Source organism: Tyto alba, unplaced genomic scaffold (assembly GCF_018691265.1).
Source record: "Tyto alba isolate M040663 unplaced genomic scaffold, T.alba_DEE_v4.0 Super-Scaffold_5, whole genome shotgun sequence".
NCBI classification, from domain to species: domain Eukaryota; kingdom Metazoa; phylum Chordata; class Aves; order Strigiformes; family Tytonidae; genus Tyto; species Tyto alba.
Window position 1 is genome coordinate 13,350,732 of NW_024881326.1, and position 12,228 is coordinate 13,362,959.

Genomic DNA, 12,228 nt, shown 5'->3' on the forward strand with positions numbered 1-12,228 from the left:
TAAAAGTCACAGCACGGAGTCTCTTGCGCCAGCAGCTGAAAGCCAGGATTAGATGAGGAAGTTTCTGAAAGCATGAAGTTGAAATGGAGTACAACGATTGTCTACTTCTTAAAGACAACGAAAACCAGGAGAAAAAAGCTGAATTCAAACACAGAAAACAAATCTGTTTGAATTTTAAATAAATAAACAAACAATAAAGCCTTACCTTGGTGAATCCTATTTGCTCCTTCCGAAAGTTTTCCAAAGGTTTGATCAGCAAGTCACTAGCGTTTTGTACCTACAGCACAAAGAAAGAAGCAGTTTAGTTACAGGAGATGGATTCATTTTGTCCTAAGTAGAGGCTAAACAGGGCTAGAAGCCAAGAACTCTTAGATTTTAATGTCTGTGACTTGCAAACTTATTCTTTGTCCATAAGTGAAGTCCCTTAACCCATCTGTATCCATGTTTCCCCACTTGTAATACACAGAAACCCCCAGTCACGGCACATGAGGCTTCAGGAACATCCTGTAAATGACAGATGGGTTTCTCCCAGCCTGCCACCAGCCCTGTGACACAGGCTGTGCTCAGGCAGGACAAGCCCATCAGTGACAGCACCCGCCACCTGTCATGTTTTAAGAAAACGGCTTTCCTTGTCAGACATGAAAAGGCTGGGAGAACTGGATGTTCAAAGTATGCTGGCCGCTGGGTGAGCTGTAACTAGGAGCAGCCCCAGGAGGCAAGGCTGTTTGTTTATCTCTCCCAGAAGTGCAAACCAGAACAAATATATTCTCAAAGCACACTGGAGACTGCTACTTACTTCATCTCAGCTCGGTCCCTGCCTGCAGTGAGCTGCTCTGCCTGCTCTAATAGGAGGGAAAGGAGCAGAGAAGACGTGCTGCTGCAGTTGCTTCCCTGCTGCCATCAGCTCCTCTGCTCTGGACAAGCTCGCCAAGCTCCCTCCTGCCACCCAGGCATGCTGTGCACTAGCCCTGCTTTCCACAACAGCATCCATGCCAGTCTTTAATGCAAAGCCATGATGGGTAAGACCCCAGAAGCAGGGACATGTCGAGTCACTAGCATCTCCCACTGAACACAGCAGGCGCTCGTACTGGTGAGTGCGCTGCTGGAAAGTGGCTGCTGCAGCCCTGAAACGAGCTGTTTTCGGAGGAGAAACAACCTATGAGAGCTCAGCAAGGCCCTGCAGGCAGCAGCTGCTTCTCAGAGAAGGTGTGATGAAGGCCCCAGGCTCACGTGAGCAGAAGGCAGGGCTGGGGCAGACTGGGGCTGGCTCCCTGCCGCGGCTTTCTCATGGTCTGGCATTTCTCACCACAGACAGCGCTGGGCTTGATGGCTCTAACAACATGGCTTTCTAATAAATGACAGACTGTCCTTCTCCTGAGATTCAGCCAGAAGATAAATGACAGCAGGTTCTCTGTCACAATGAGAGAATAACAATAATACCAATAGCTAGGGAAAAATGAAAGCCTGCCCGTGTCTCTTCCAGTCCTGTCGGATGTCTGAAAGATGCTTTTCTGGGAAATGCACTGCACTCCCTCTCCATGAATCCACAGGCAAACTCAACCTAGTTTGTATCACTGGTTCCAGCTCAACCCTGGCACTGGGACTCAACTTTCCATCTCTTCCCACCCCCACTTCTACTGGGACAGGCTACCTCACAAGCTCCAGAGAAGGATAGAGGACAAGAGAAGGGGATACGACACTACACTGCCACAGCCCTTTCAGGTAATTTAAAGCTAGTGAACATAGTGAGAGTATGAAACCTTCTGAGTAAAGGACTGGTCCTACAAGTGGAGGGCAAAGAAAAAAAAAAGATTTAGAACAGTTGGACAGCATCTCTTAAAGCATCCATGATCCCTGAAACAATCTGTTCCATGCACTTACTGCCAAAGGAGCCATTGTACCTGGGATATAATGAATAAAGAAATACCTTACTGCTTTCCTCCAGCTTCTTACGGGTTTCTTCCCGTTCCCTGCCTGCCTGTGGACCCGCAGAGCGGGTGGTGGCATCCCGCCGGCGCAGCCACCCCTGCGGTGCTGTCCCAGCCAGCAGCCTGGCACGAGCTCTCACTGCTGCACGAGGCAGAGGAAAGCAGAGCCAAGCAGCACATTCCTGGCATGCTGTAAAAGCACTCTACTGAGCCTAACCTTCGTGTTTTTCCTGGAATTAGGAGTGAAACGGGAAGCCAGCGCTCGCTCTGGAGGAGCTCTGGAGAGGCAGAGGGCACAACGCAGCGGGAAACCAAAGGCAGCGCATTGCTCTGCAGGAGCTGTGCCGGCCAGGGCAGGGGCACAGGGGGACCTGCATGCTCACACCCAGCAAAATTGAATCTAAAAATACATCTTGCTTCCTTAACACTTTGTTTCACCACAAAACCAGCTTGTTACCAGGTTGGACATACCTGGCTCTGCAGAGCAAACCTGCTGCAGATGGCAGGGTCCTGGGGCTCCATGGCTGCCTGGCACGCAGGAAAGGTTTTGGACACTGTGTGGGACAACCTCTCCTCCTCCCTGCCCAGCACCTCCCCTTTGCTGCTCAGGGCCCACAGCGATGGCATCATGGACCAGACGTGATACAAAGTATGATGTTCCTTGTGCTTCTGGCTTCCCTCCAACGGGAAGTTTCACACCAAGATACGTGGTGCTGTTTGGCCATGATTTAGCATTTAATCATTGAGATGAGGCAGCAATTACCAGAGCACAGTTCAGATCATCTTACCATCATGGACCTCTCCAGCTCTACCTCATGCAGCAGCTCTGCGAACTCCTTAAAGGACTCGGCTGTAAAGAAAAGAAAAGGCTGGTTGGTGGAGTTGGGATGTGGTACCAGAGCACAGGACAGACATTGGGGTACCTGAATCTGGCTGGACCCCCAGCACCGCTGTTTAAACACTTGCCAAAAAACAGAGAAACCCTTTTGGCAGAAACTGAGCTAGCCAAGGCCATCGGTAAAGGCTGGACATGAGGGGTATTTATTTCTGCACCAGAAAGGAAGGCCTCCTCCTTGGAGCATGAGGGAAATAACACCTTGGGAAGGGAAGATGACATTAATTAGCTTTCATTAGGAATTGTACTGCAAAGCAGGTAAGGCAGGCAGCAGGGAAGGGGCTGCCACTGTCAGCAGGGATGGCAGCGGGACGGGCTCTGCCACAGTGTGGGGGTGCGGGCAGGATGGGGCTGCATGTCCTGCCACGGGCCCGGCACCTCGGTCTGAGCTGGGAAGAGCTGCAGGTGCTTTCCAGGGCCAAGACAAGCCTGCAAAATGAAAACCACCTGAAATGACAAAGATTACCTTCAGCGACAAGAAGCACAAAGTCCATGTAACTATGAAGGAAAGGCAGCAGGTGTAGAAACTGCCATAGACATTGACATCACTCCCCAAAATGTTAAAAATTAAACAAAAATCTCATTAATGAGCACTTTTCTTGGAGCCTAACTACAACAAAAATAACATGAAACTTTTCCTTTAACAAACTGAAACAATAAGGTTTTTTTAGTCAGTCTGGGGAATAAAAAAGAGACTAGGTAGTAGTTGATTTTCCCCACACCAACAGGGTTATCACCAAGAGGGAACACAGCCCTTCTCTCTGCCCACCGGATAAGAACAAGGGAAAGAGCTGAATTTGTAGCAAGGGATAAAATCTCTCTCACAAGAGCACTCACAGCACTGAAACGGGAACCACTGCAAAAATCTCGGTTCTCCATGAGGCTGTAAGACAAGGCTGGGCAAACATCTGCCTACGCACACAGCTTGGCTGTGTGCTGAATGTCTGCAGGGAATAATCTGATTGCTCCTGTGTACCTGGGAACTACCTGGGAGTTGGCTGGGAAAGGTTCCCCGGGTGCCACTTTGCAGCTGTGGGAGCAGCACTGGGGACAGGGCGGGCAGGCCTCGTGCTCCCCGTGTGTAAAGCACAGAATGGTTTGTGTTGTAAAACCTACAGGAGTTCTTGTGTTTGCAGTTCAGACCCTGCATTCACTGCAGAGCACACGGAGGCACTTGACGATTGCTGAGCAATTTAAAGACTGTCTGAGAATGACCCAAAGAACCTCAGAAGTGCCTGGCTGACACCAGAGCTCTTGAGCAGGGCGGCATCCAGAGCTCTGGCATGCCTGGCTTGGCAAGGGTAACACATGAGGGAACAAACGTGTCCTACAGCGAGGCACATACAGGAATAGCTCATCCCACGGATAAGGGGAGAAGATGCATTTGTGCTCTATCTGCAAGGTGAGAGCCCTCCCCCCTCATCCATAGGCAGTACCTCAGGAGAAGCACCTGTCCTGCTAAAAACCAGCTGTAATGCTGCTGCACAGCCAGCGAGTACGAGCTTCCAGTGTTAGAGGATTCACTCTGCAGTTGCTGAGACAGACACAAAGGGGAAAACCCACAGTCTCATGACACAGTCCCTCAGCTGGCATCATCAAAACATAACCTTATTGATGAGTCAGTAACTTCTGAGTTCTCTTCCAGAGTGAGGGTTTCAGAGCCTGGTGCATGCAACGTCCTAATAGTTTACTGTCCTCGACCACAGGGCTGACATGCTGACTTTCACTGTGGTTACTCAGGACGATGTGAAACCTGAAGTGGGCACAGATACCGGGAGCCTGAGCCAGGAATTATCAAGAGGAGAAAGAGAATCCAGCCTTGAACTTAAAGGGAAAATACCAGTGCCTAAAATTTTCACTGGATTTTCTTTTTTTCATGTTCTACAGGAAGAGTCTAGGCACACACTTCCTGGATGCAGTCAGAGAGCAACCCACTGAATTTGTCCCTGAACTACAAACGCGTGGCTCAGGCTACAGCACGCTGCCAGACCAGCAGTGTCCAGGAGCACTGGGGTGGACCCACGCTACTGGCCTGGGTGGACACCTGCAAACCCTTGCAGAGCAGGGAGGCTGCCTGCCAAGCCTCACCTGGGAGCTGCCTGCGAGTGACTCAGCTGGCCACCGCCAGAAGCACACCAGGAACGTCAGCTGCCTAAAAACTGGGGATTTCAGGTTCTTGTGCCTGAGAGGGAAGAACACACCATCTGATTTCATTGCTCCATTCACCTCTGAAGGAGCTGCTGATTCAGGTCCTGCATGGGTGAGCGGCAGAAGGATCCCAGCCGCTGTGTAACGTGGGTGTATCTGTAACTATTAACATCCCCAGGGAAAAGCGCTGCTCACGACAGACAACATCAACCCAGCGTCTGTGTCCTGACTCACACTTGCAGCGTTCAAAGCCACCACCTGACGTGCAGGGGTGTCAGTCTGCTGTCTGCCTGCATAAAAAGAAAGAATTGTGCCACTAGTTATATTTACAGATCAAATACATTCCCTGAAGTACAATGAGAAGTGCTTGTGAATGTTTTGCTTCATTCCCATATCCTGCACATCAAATGAGCTCCTACGCAGATCTCTGGAAGCTGCTAAGGAGATGTCAACGCCCTGCTGCTGCTTCAGGAATAAGAGAGCCTTGCAAAGTGGCTCAGCCCCAGCAGGCACTGCAGGCTTTGGTGTAGGAGGAGGAACACAGCTCAGGCTTTTTCACAGGGGAAACCAGGGACCTCTTCTTGAAAAAGCAAAACAAATATTCCCTAGCAAAAACAGAAGTAGGGAAACATGCTTGTTTCACCATGGAGTGTTTTACATTTGCTGTGATCTCTTTTTGATCTCCTCTGCCCACAATCCACTCCCATTCAACCTCTGCCTTTTCAAGCACTGAGTGCTGCGGCCCCACCACCCCAGCTCACCGCTGTTGGGCTCTGTTCCCCTCCCACGACCAGAGGCAGGAGCAGAGGCAGCGCAGAGGTACAGGATGTCAGAGCTTTGTCCCTTCCAGCTCAGAGAAGGGACACTCCTTTCTTTGGGCAGCCGTTTGCTTCAGATCCCTCTGCTTCCAGGAGGGGCATTTACAAGCCATGTTTTTCCCTCTCTTATTCAGATGCGTTTGGAAATTCAGCACTTCTATTGTCATTAGATTTGGAGGCCGATTCATTTCCAGTGGGTTTCAACTAGCAACTTTCCATAAAGGAAATCAGATTTTGAAGGGCAAGCTGTAATCTGCTTTAAACTGCTTTAAGTAAAACAACCCAAAGAACAGGCTTTACTTCCTTCCTCTTTCAGGAATCACCAAGAGACCTGACATCAGCAATGTCATGCTTGCAGCAGCTCTCCAACAACAGCCTGACAAAAGCTTTTTTTTTCTGTTCTTTTTTGCTATGTTTAGCCCCCAGGAGCAGCCTGGCTAATGCCCTGTGCCCCCCGCCACGGGCAGCCCCATCCCCTCAGCCCAGGCAGGCACCCCCAGGATTTTGTCCCATGGACCAGGGTCAGATGCTCTGGAGCTGGAGGATCTCCCATTGTCCCTCCTGCTGGCTGCCACCACCGCAGCACCCACAGCCCTGCACCAGCCATTCAACAGTGCTAGCTAAGCCAAGAGCAGGATTAATTTGAAAAGCACTGGGTTTAGCGCACTTAGGCTGCTTGGTTTAGCTCCCGGGGTGCAGCTGGCAGCTGTGCAACCTGCACAGTTGCACCCGGCTGGCAGGGATGTAAAATGGCTTCAAGACTGTTAATCCCGAAACAGATGCACAGGGAGTAGTATGACACTCATGCCACAGGCTCCTCTGCTGCGAAGGCAGAGACCGGCAATTTTTTTCCATTTGACAACACATCCAGCAATTCATTTTTCCCAGCAGTTTGCAGCCTGGCCCCTTTTTCAGGGTAGCATGGGGCAGCTTTGTTTCTGTAAGGTGTTTTCAGCAGAGCAAAGGCAGCTGTAGGAGCAGCGCCTGCCTGGATTGGGAGATGTGGCCAATGCCCAGCGCCACGTGTGCTCCCACTCCACCTGTGGCACGGGGAAGTGGGACTTGCTGGGAGGCCAGCACCGCTCCACCGTCCTGCCCAGCGCCTGACAGCACAGAGCAGGGCTGGAGCTGTGGGAAACCTCTGCAAATTATCCACTGAACTGGGAATGTGAAACTCTACCCATGATAGTCCAACTTTGTAAAATACACTATGGAATAAGCTGAATGACATCTGAGGAACCCAGCTCCTGATGCTGTTTGAAAAACATCAGTGCAGGCAAATTCCTAGAGAAGGAGAGACTTTCTCAGTTACTGAAAGCTTGTGACAAAAAGAAGAAAACTTACCAATATTAATCTCATCATCCGTTAGTGTGTCACCAATAAAGTCAAACTGAAAGGACTGCAATGTCTGGGAGAATTTCTGTACTGCCGATGAATAACCTGGAAAAGGACAGAGCAATAAGGCTGTGTATTTTTGCAACTGTTACACAGAAGCAGTAAGTCTTAGAAATTTAGCCTGAATGGAACAACACTATAGTGAGGTTGTTAGAAAAATCCATAGGCATCATGAATTTAAGCACTTCAGAAATGTTAATAACTATTAGAGGCTGCAGAGCGCACTTGTTTTCTTTTTCTTTCTCAGTGTTGTTGAAAATGTTTCTGCAATACTAATGGATGCACCAAACTGTACAGACAACGGATCAATAGCCTCCTGTCCTGCTACATACAGGAAGGGACACTGACACATTTCCCCTGCAGGAAAGTATGCAGTTTCAAACGCAGCATTCACCACCGCTGCAGGAATGTTTTCAGAGAAGCAGATACCCCTGTTGTCATGCATGCATCAGCACAGCTCCTCAGAGCACGAAGGCCTTCAGACAGGCTTGTCACTGTTCAAAGTAATTTTTTCGTTATATCGAGAAAAATCTGTAGAGTCAGAAAATAAATGTGGGGGAAAAGATCAGACTCAAAATAACTGCCCTTCTTTAGGAGGTCACAGACACAAACAGGCCCTAAAAGAAGTACAGGAGTGCTGCAGCTGAGTGCAGCAAGCCGGAGGGCTCAAGCTGTGCTCATCACAATGTCTGCAGATGGCCCCGGGACCTGCTCCTGGCCCGCTGGTGAAGAAACTTTCAGTCTTGAAGCAAAGACACTTCCTGATAGTGGTTGGTAGCTCAGCCCAAATTATTTTTGGACTTTGCAGAGAAGTTTCTAGCCAAAAGGATCCTTTGATTCTTTGCATCCTGTGAGGCTGCTTCACAGCTTGGTCAGTGGCTCCGTTGTTGTGAAGGCGTCTGCTGACACTGGCAGGGGAGCTGCAGCCGGGACAAGGCAGAGGCAATGCAGCAGACCCCAACTCCAAAATCACCCATGTCTTGGCAGCCATAGGTAATAACACTTCACCTCAGGAGAAACTAAGTCCTTCTCTTGCTGGCAGAGCAAAAGAGGGAGATGTGCTGGATTTGTCAGCCTCACATCAACTACATCTTCCTGCACAAAGTTACACGCTTTTTATGAAGGTCAGTTTTTCTCCAACAGCAAATACCCGAGATACAAACAGAAGGAGGCTGAACTCGCCTGACCTTAGGAAATAACAAGCAGACAATAAAACAAAAGCAAAGGAATAGTTTTATACTTTGATTTACGTTGCTATTTTCCTTAATTTTGGAAACCATCTATAGGCATAGTACCAGGCTGGATTCCTTTGTGGGGATGCATTGGGGACAGCGTTTTCTGAAATTTAGGAAGCTGCAATTGTGGAAGATGTGACAGCACAGATGTTAACATGCAACCAGCTCACACATCCCTGCTTTGCCAAACTGGGAGGAAGATTGCTGTAACAGAGCAACTTTACGTACGTGGGTGGGTTTTTTCATTTGTTTGTTTTTAAAAAAAATAAGATATGCACAATCACTTTTGGCATCAGCTGTTAAAATCTGGTGGGAAATAATGGCCAAAACCAAGGTGTGAATTAGTGAGGATTGTCTCTACACAGTCTAGGCTACCCTCTGCATTTCTAGTCTGAGGAAAATGGTGATCTGGGTGTATTTTTGTTTGTTCTTTTCCACTGCAGGCTCTGTGACAAAAGAACTTATCACCATGGTGGCAAGCATGGGGTTTTCTGAAACACTGCTATGAAGCGGAGAGAAAAATTGGAAAACACTGAATGGGACATTGGGAAAAGAAATCAAGTGGCCCATGCGGGATCCTGGCAGGTCCCCAGACTGCTCTGTTTTCTCCGTCCCTAGGTCAGGAACACCCCGGGACCCCCTGGCCCTCCCCAAGGCCCCCAAGCAACCGTGGCATGCGGGGACAGCCAGGTCCCCAGCTCGGCAAGCAGCGTGGCCTCGAAGCGCAGACAGCCCCTGATTTCCCCTCAAAAGCCTCGTTCAGCAGTTTCCTCTGACGGGTCAAACCTTTGCTCCTGAATGGGCAGATTCAGGCCTGAATGTCTCTATTTAAGCACAGCTGCCGGGGGGCTGAGAGCACGTAAACGGGTGAACTCCAGCACAGAATGATGTCATTGACTTGATGGAAAAACCTCAGCAAATAATTCACTCTCAGTTCGCACAGCATTTGCTTCAGGCCAGAGCCGGAGGCTCTCATTCAGTCGTCACTCAGGGGAATCTTTGTTTGTTCCCCTGCAAACCCTTGCCATCTTCTCTGGATGCTGCCGATGGCTCCCACCCAGCCCCTCCTTGCTCCTCGACTACGTTTATTACTGGGAGAACTTCAATCACTCCATTTGAACACTCACCCTGGCCCAGTCCCAGGTCCCCGCGCAGCGTTTCCGAAAGCCAGCGACACCCGAGGAGGGGTCATTGTGTCCCACCCTCCTGCACCCCCAGCCAGCATCTGTCCATCCCCTCCACACGTGCTGTCCGGGGGGAAGGTGACGAGGCACCAGCCAGTTCTGGCTGTGTGCATTCCCTGCACACCCAAAGCCACTCCAAGCGCCTGGCAGGGACGGAAGGTTTGCATGCACTGGTTTTCTGTCACCTGTGTCAGCACGACGTTTAGCCCCAGCATGGGAGAAATGGGCCTTGGTGAGCTGCTTGGCTTTTGGTTTTTACAGAAACAGAGGGTAGGGCAATAGCAGAGAAGGGCTTGAAAAAGCCAAAACCAATCTGTTTTAACTGGAAAAAAAGAAATGGTATAGCTGATTTAAGTTACATTTTGCTTTCAAAATGTTGTCTGGCCTGACAGTGTATTTGCCAACTGTGTACAGAAGGAAATCCAGGTGGATGTGCTATAAACCACCTCTCGCATTAGCTTAACAGTGAAAAAAAAAAAAAAAAAAAAAAAAGAGAGTGCCCCTTAATTAGTCCAGTGCTTTTTTGTTTCACTTGGGACAAGGAATTTTCTTCATTTTGGGGAGCCATCCTCATCCTCACCTTCAGCAAAGTTGGGTGTCAGAAGCCCCGGCTGTGAGCAGTGACTGTGTACACTCACCGTGCCACCCCAGTGCCCAGAGCTAACAGCGGCTGAAGGCAGACAACCATCCCTCTGTCGCATGCCGAGGTGACAGCCACTGAGGACATCCCTGGGGTGGCCGGGGCAGCCGCCTGGCACTGTGTGCAGACCCCACCACAGAAAAACAACTGTGGAAGATGCAGGGTTAGGAAAGGAGAGGACAAGCCGGAGGGAGAGCCAGTGCTGCGAATGCCTGGCCTGGCTCCTGAGGAGTGTTTAATGGAAACCAGACTCCTACAGACCAACGTGACTTGTCCTCGTACACGTACAGAGCCTTGGCTGAACACCGGCTTCTGACAAATCCTATATATACACGCAGGACAGACAGCATTGGGTACCACTATGGTATTATGGGTGTTGTTATAATGATGGGGTACTTACTGGGAAAGTAACATAGGGGTGACTGGCAGCTGATCCTGCTGCAGCAGTGCCTGATGGCACCAGCCACCAAGGGAAAAGAGGATGCTCTCGCCCAGGGGGGCTGTGTCTCTGCAGGGTCCAGCAGCCAGGACAGCACCAGGGCCCGATGCAGAGCATTGCTGTGTTACTCAGAGATGCTCGGTGAGAAGCTGCCCCTTCCCTTGGTGACACCCAAACAGGGGATGAGGCAAGGCAGGAGTGGCTGTGGCAAAAGGCACGAGCCATGGCTTGACAGCAGGAAGGGGCCACCACGGTCAGCAGCTGGAACTGGGCAGGAAGAAGTCAGCTGTGTGGAAAAACAGGGCTACAGCTCCACGCTGGGAGAGATAAACCCATATTATCCCTTGTTTTAACAGACACTCAGAAGGTTTTCCCCCCGTGATATAAACACACAGCTGCCAAACACCCCCTGCTTTGCACCCCCAAAGCCTGGCAGGAGGGAGAGGGTGTGGGCTGGAAAGAGGCGGCCACAAGGTCTGCCCTGCTCACACAGCACCAGACCATCGCTGAAGGAATAACAGAAGGAATATCCAAGCCAGTAACCAGCATGCATAGTCTCACCACCGCCCGGCAGCCCCGAAGGACCCTGCCTGCTCTTGGTGCAGCTCAGGCTGTTTCCGTGGAAACTCACCAAAATTAATTTGATCAGGAATCCTTTAGGATTCTTCTTCCTTACAGCAGTCAGTTAGCAGTGCCAACTTTCACAAATTGTGGTCACAATAATTTACTCTTCTAGTAAAAATAAAGCCCCATCTCTCTTCACTGAACCACCTCAGCCAAGCTGCGCCTGGCAGAAGGGAGGGAAAGAGTGCCAGCTACAGCCGCACTAGTAGTAGGAGGTACACGAAGAACTTTCTGGTTGTATTTATGTATATATAAACACATATCCAGAGATTGCAGTTTTTGAAGGAAGTGCCCCACAGCCTGCTCAGCAAAGACCTAGCAGGGATTCTCATTTCAACCTTTCACAGCAACCGAAGACCATGACAAAAAAATGTTGGTTTTGCCTCTGAAAAAGCACATATTACAATCAGGAGCCCTAATCCAGGTTGTGGTTCTGCTTTTTCCCTCCAGTGCTTAGAATTTAAAATAGAAGGAAACCATCACCACAGGACAGACCCCATGGGGGGATGCAGCCCCATGCACCACCTCATGATGCCACAGGGATGAGTGGACACAGCTGGAGAAAGGGGCACAGAGGCCCCGCTCAAGGGTCAACGATGCTCGAGATGTCACAGATGCACATCTTTAATTAGCTTTGCACTCCTCGGAGGAGGGTTGCACTTCCCTGAGTCTCTGTCTGTGTGATTGCAATGGTTTTCTATTGCTGAGAGAGGAAACCACGTCCCCAAGTACATGGAAACAGAAGTGCCAGTAGCAACCCACTGGTGACAGCTACTGGGTCCACCAGGATCTCTGTGCACCAGAAAAGGAGGGCCGTGCCTGCACCACCTCATTTAACACCACAGGGATACAATGTGGCATCGGGTGTAACAGAGAAGCAGAGAGAAAATAATATGATTTTTAGAAATAGATACTTAAAAAA

At 49.9% G+C, this 12,228-nt stretch overlaps 1 protein-coding gene across 2 annotated transcripts in view; it reads right to left on the bottom strand.

Annotated features, from left to right (window-relative positions):
• Window positions 1–12,228, bottom strand: part of OPHN1 (oligophrenin 1) — a 67,314-nt gene that overhangs the window by 38,921 nt on the left and 16,165 nt on the right. For both annotated transcript variants that reach the window (XM_042807084.1, XM_032995913.2), the window contains exons 2-4: window positions 7,134–7,229; window positions 2,717–2,778; window positions 206–277 (exon numbers count right to left, since the gene is read on the bottom strand). In XM_042807084.1, coding sequence (XP_042663018.1) covers window positions 206–277; window positions 2,717–2,778; window positions 7,134–7,229 — 230 coding nt within the window. The remainder of the gene's footprint in view (window positions 1–205; window positions 278–2,716; window positions 2,779–7,133; window positions 7,230–12,228) is intronic.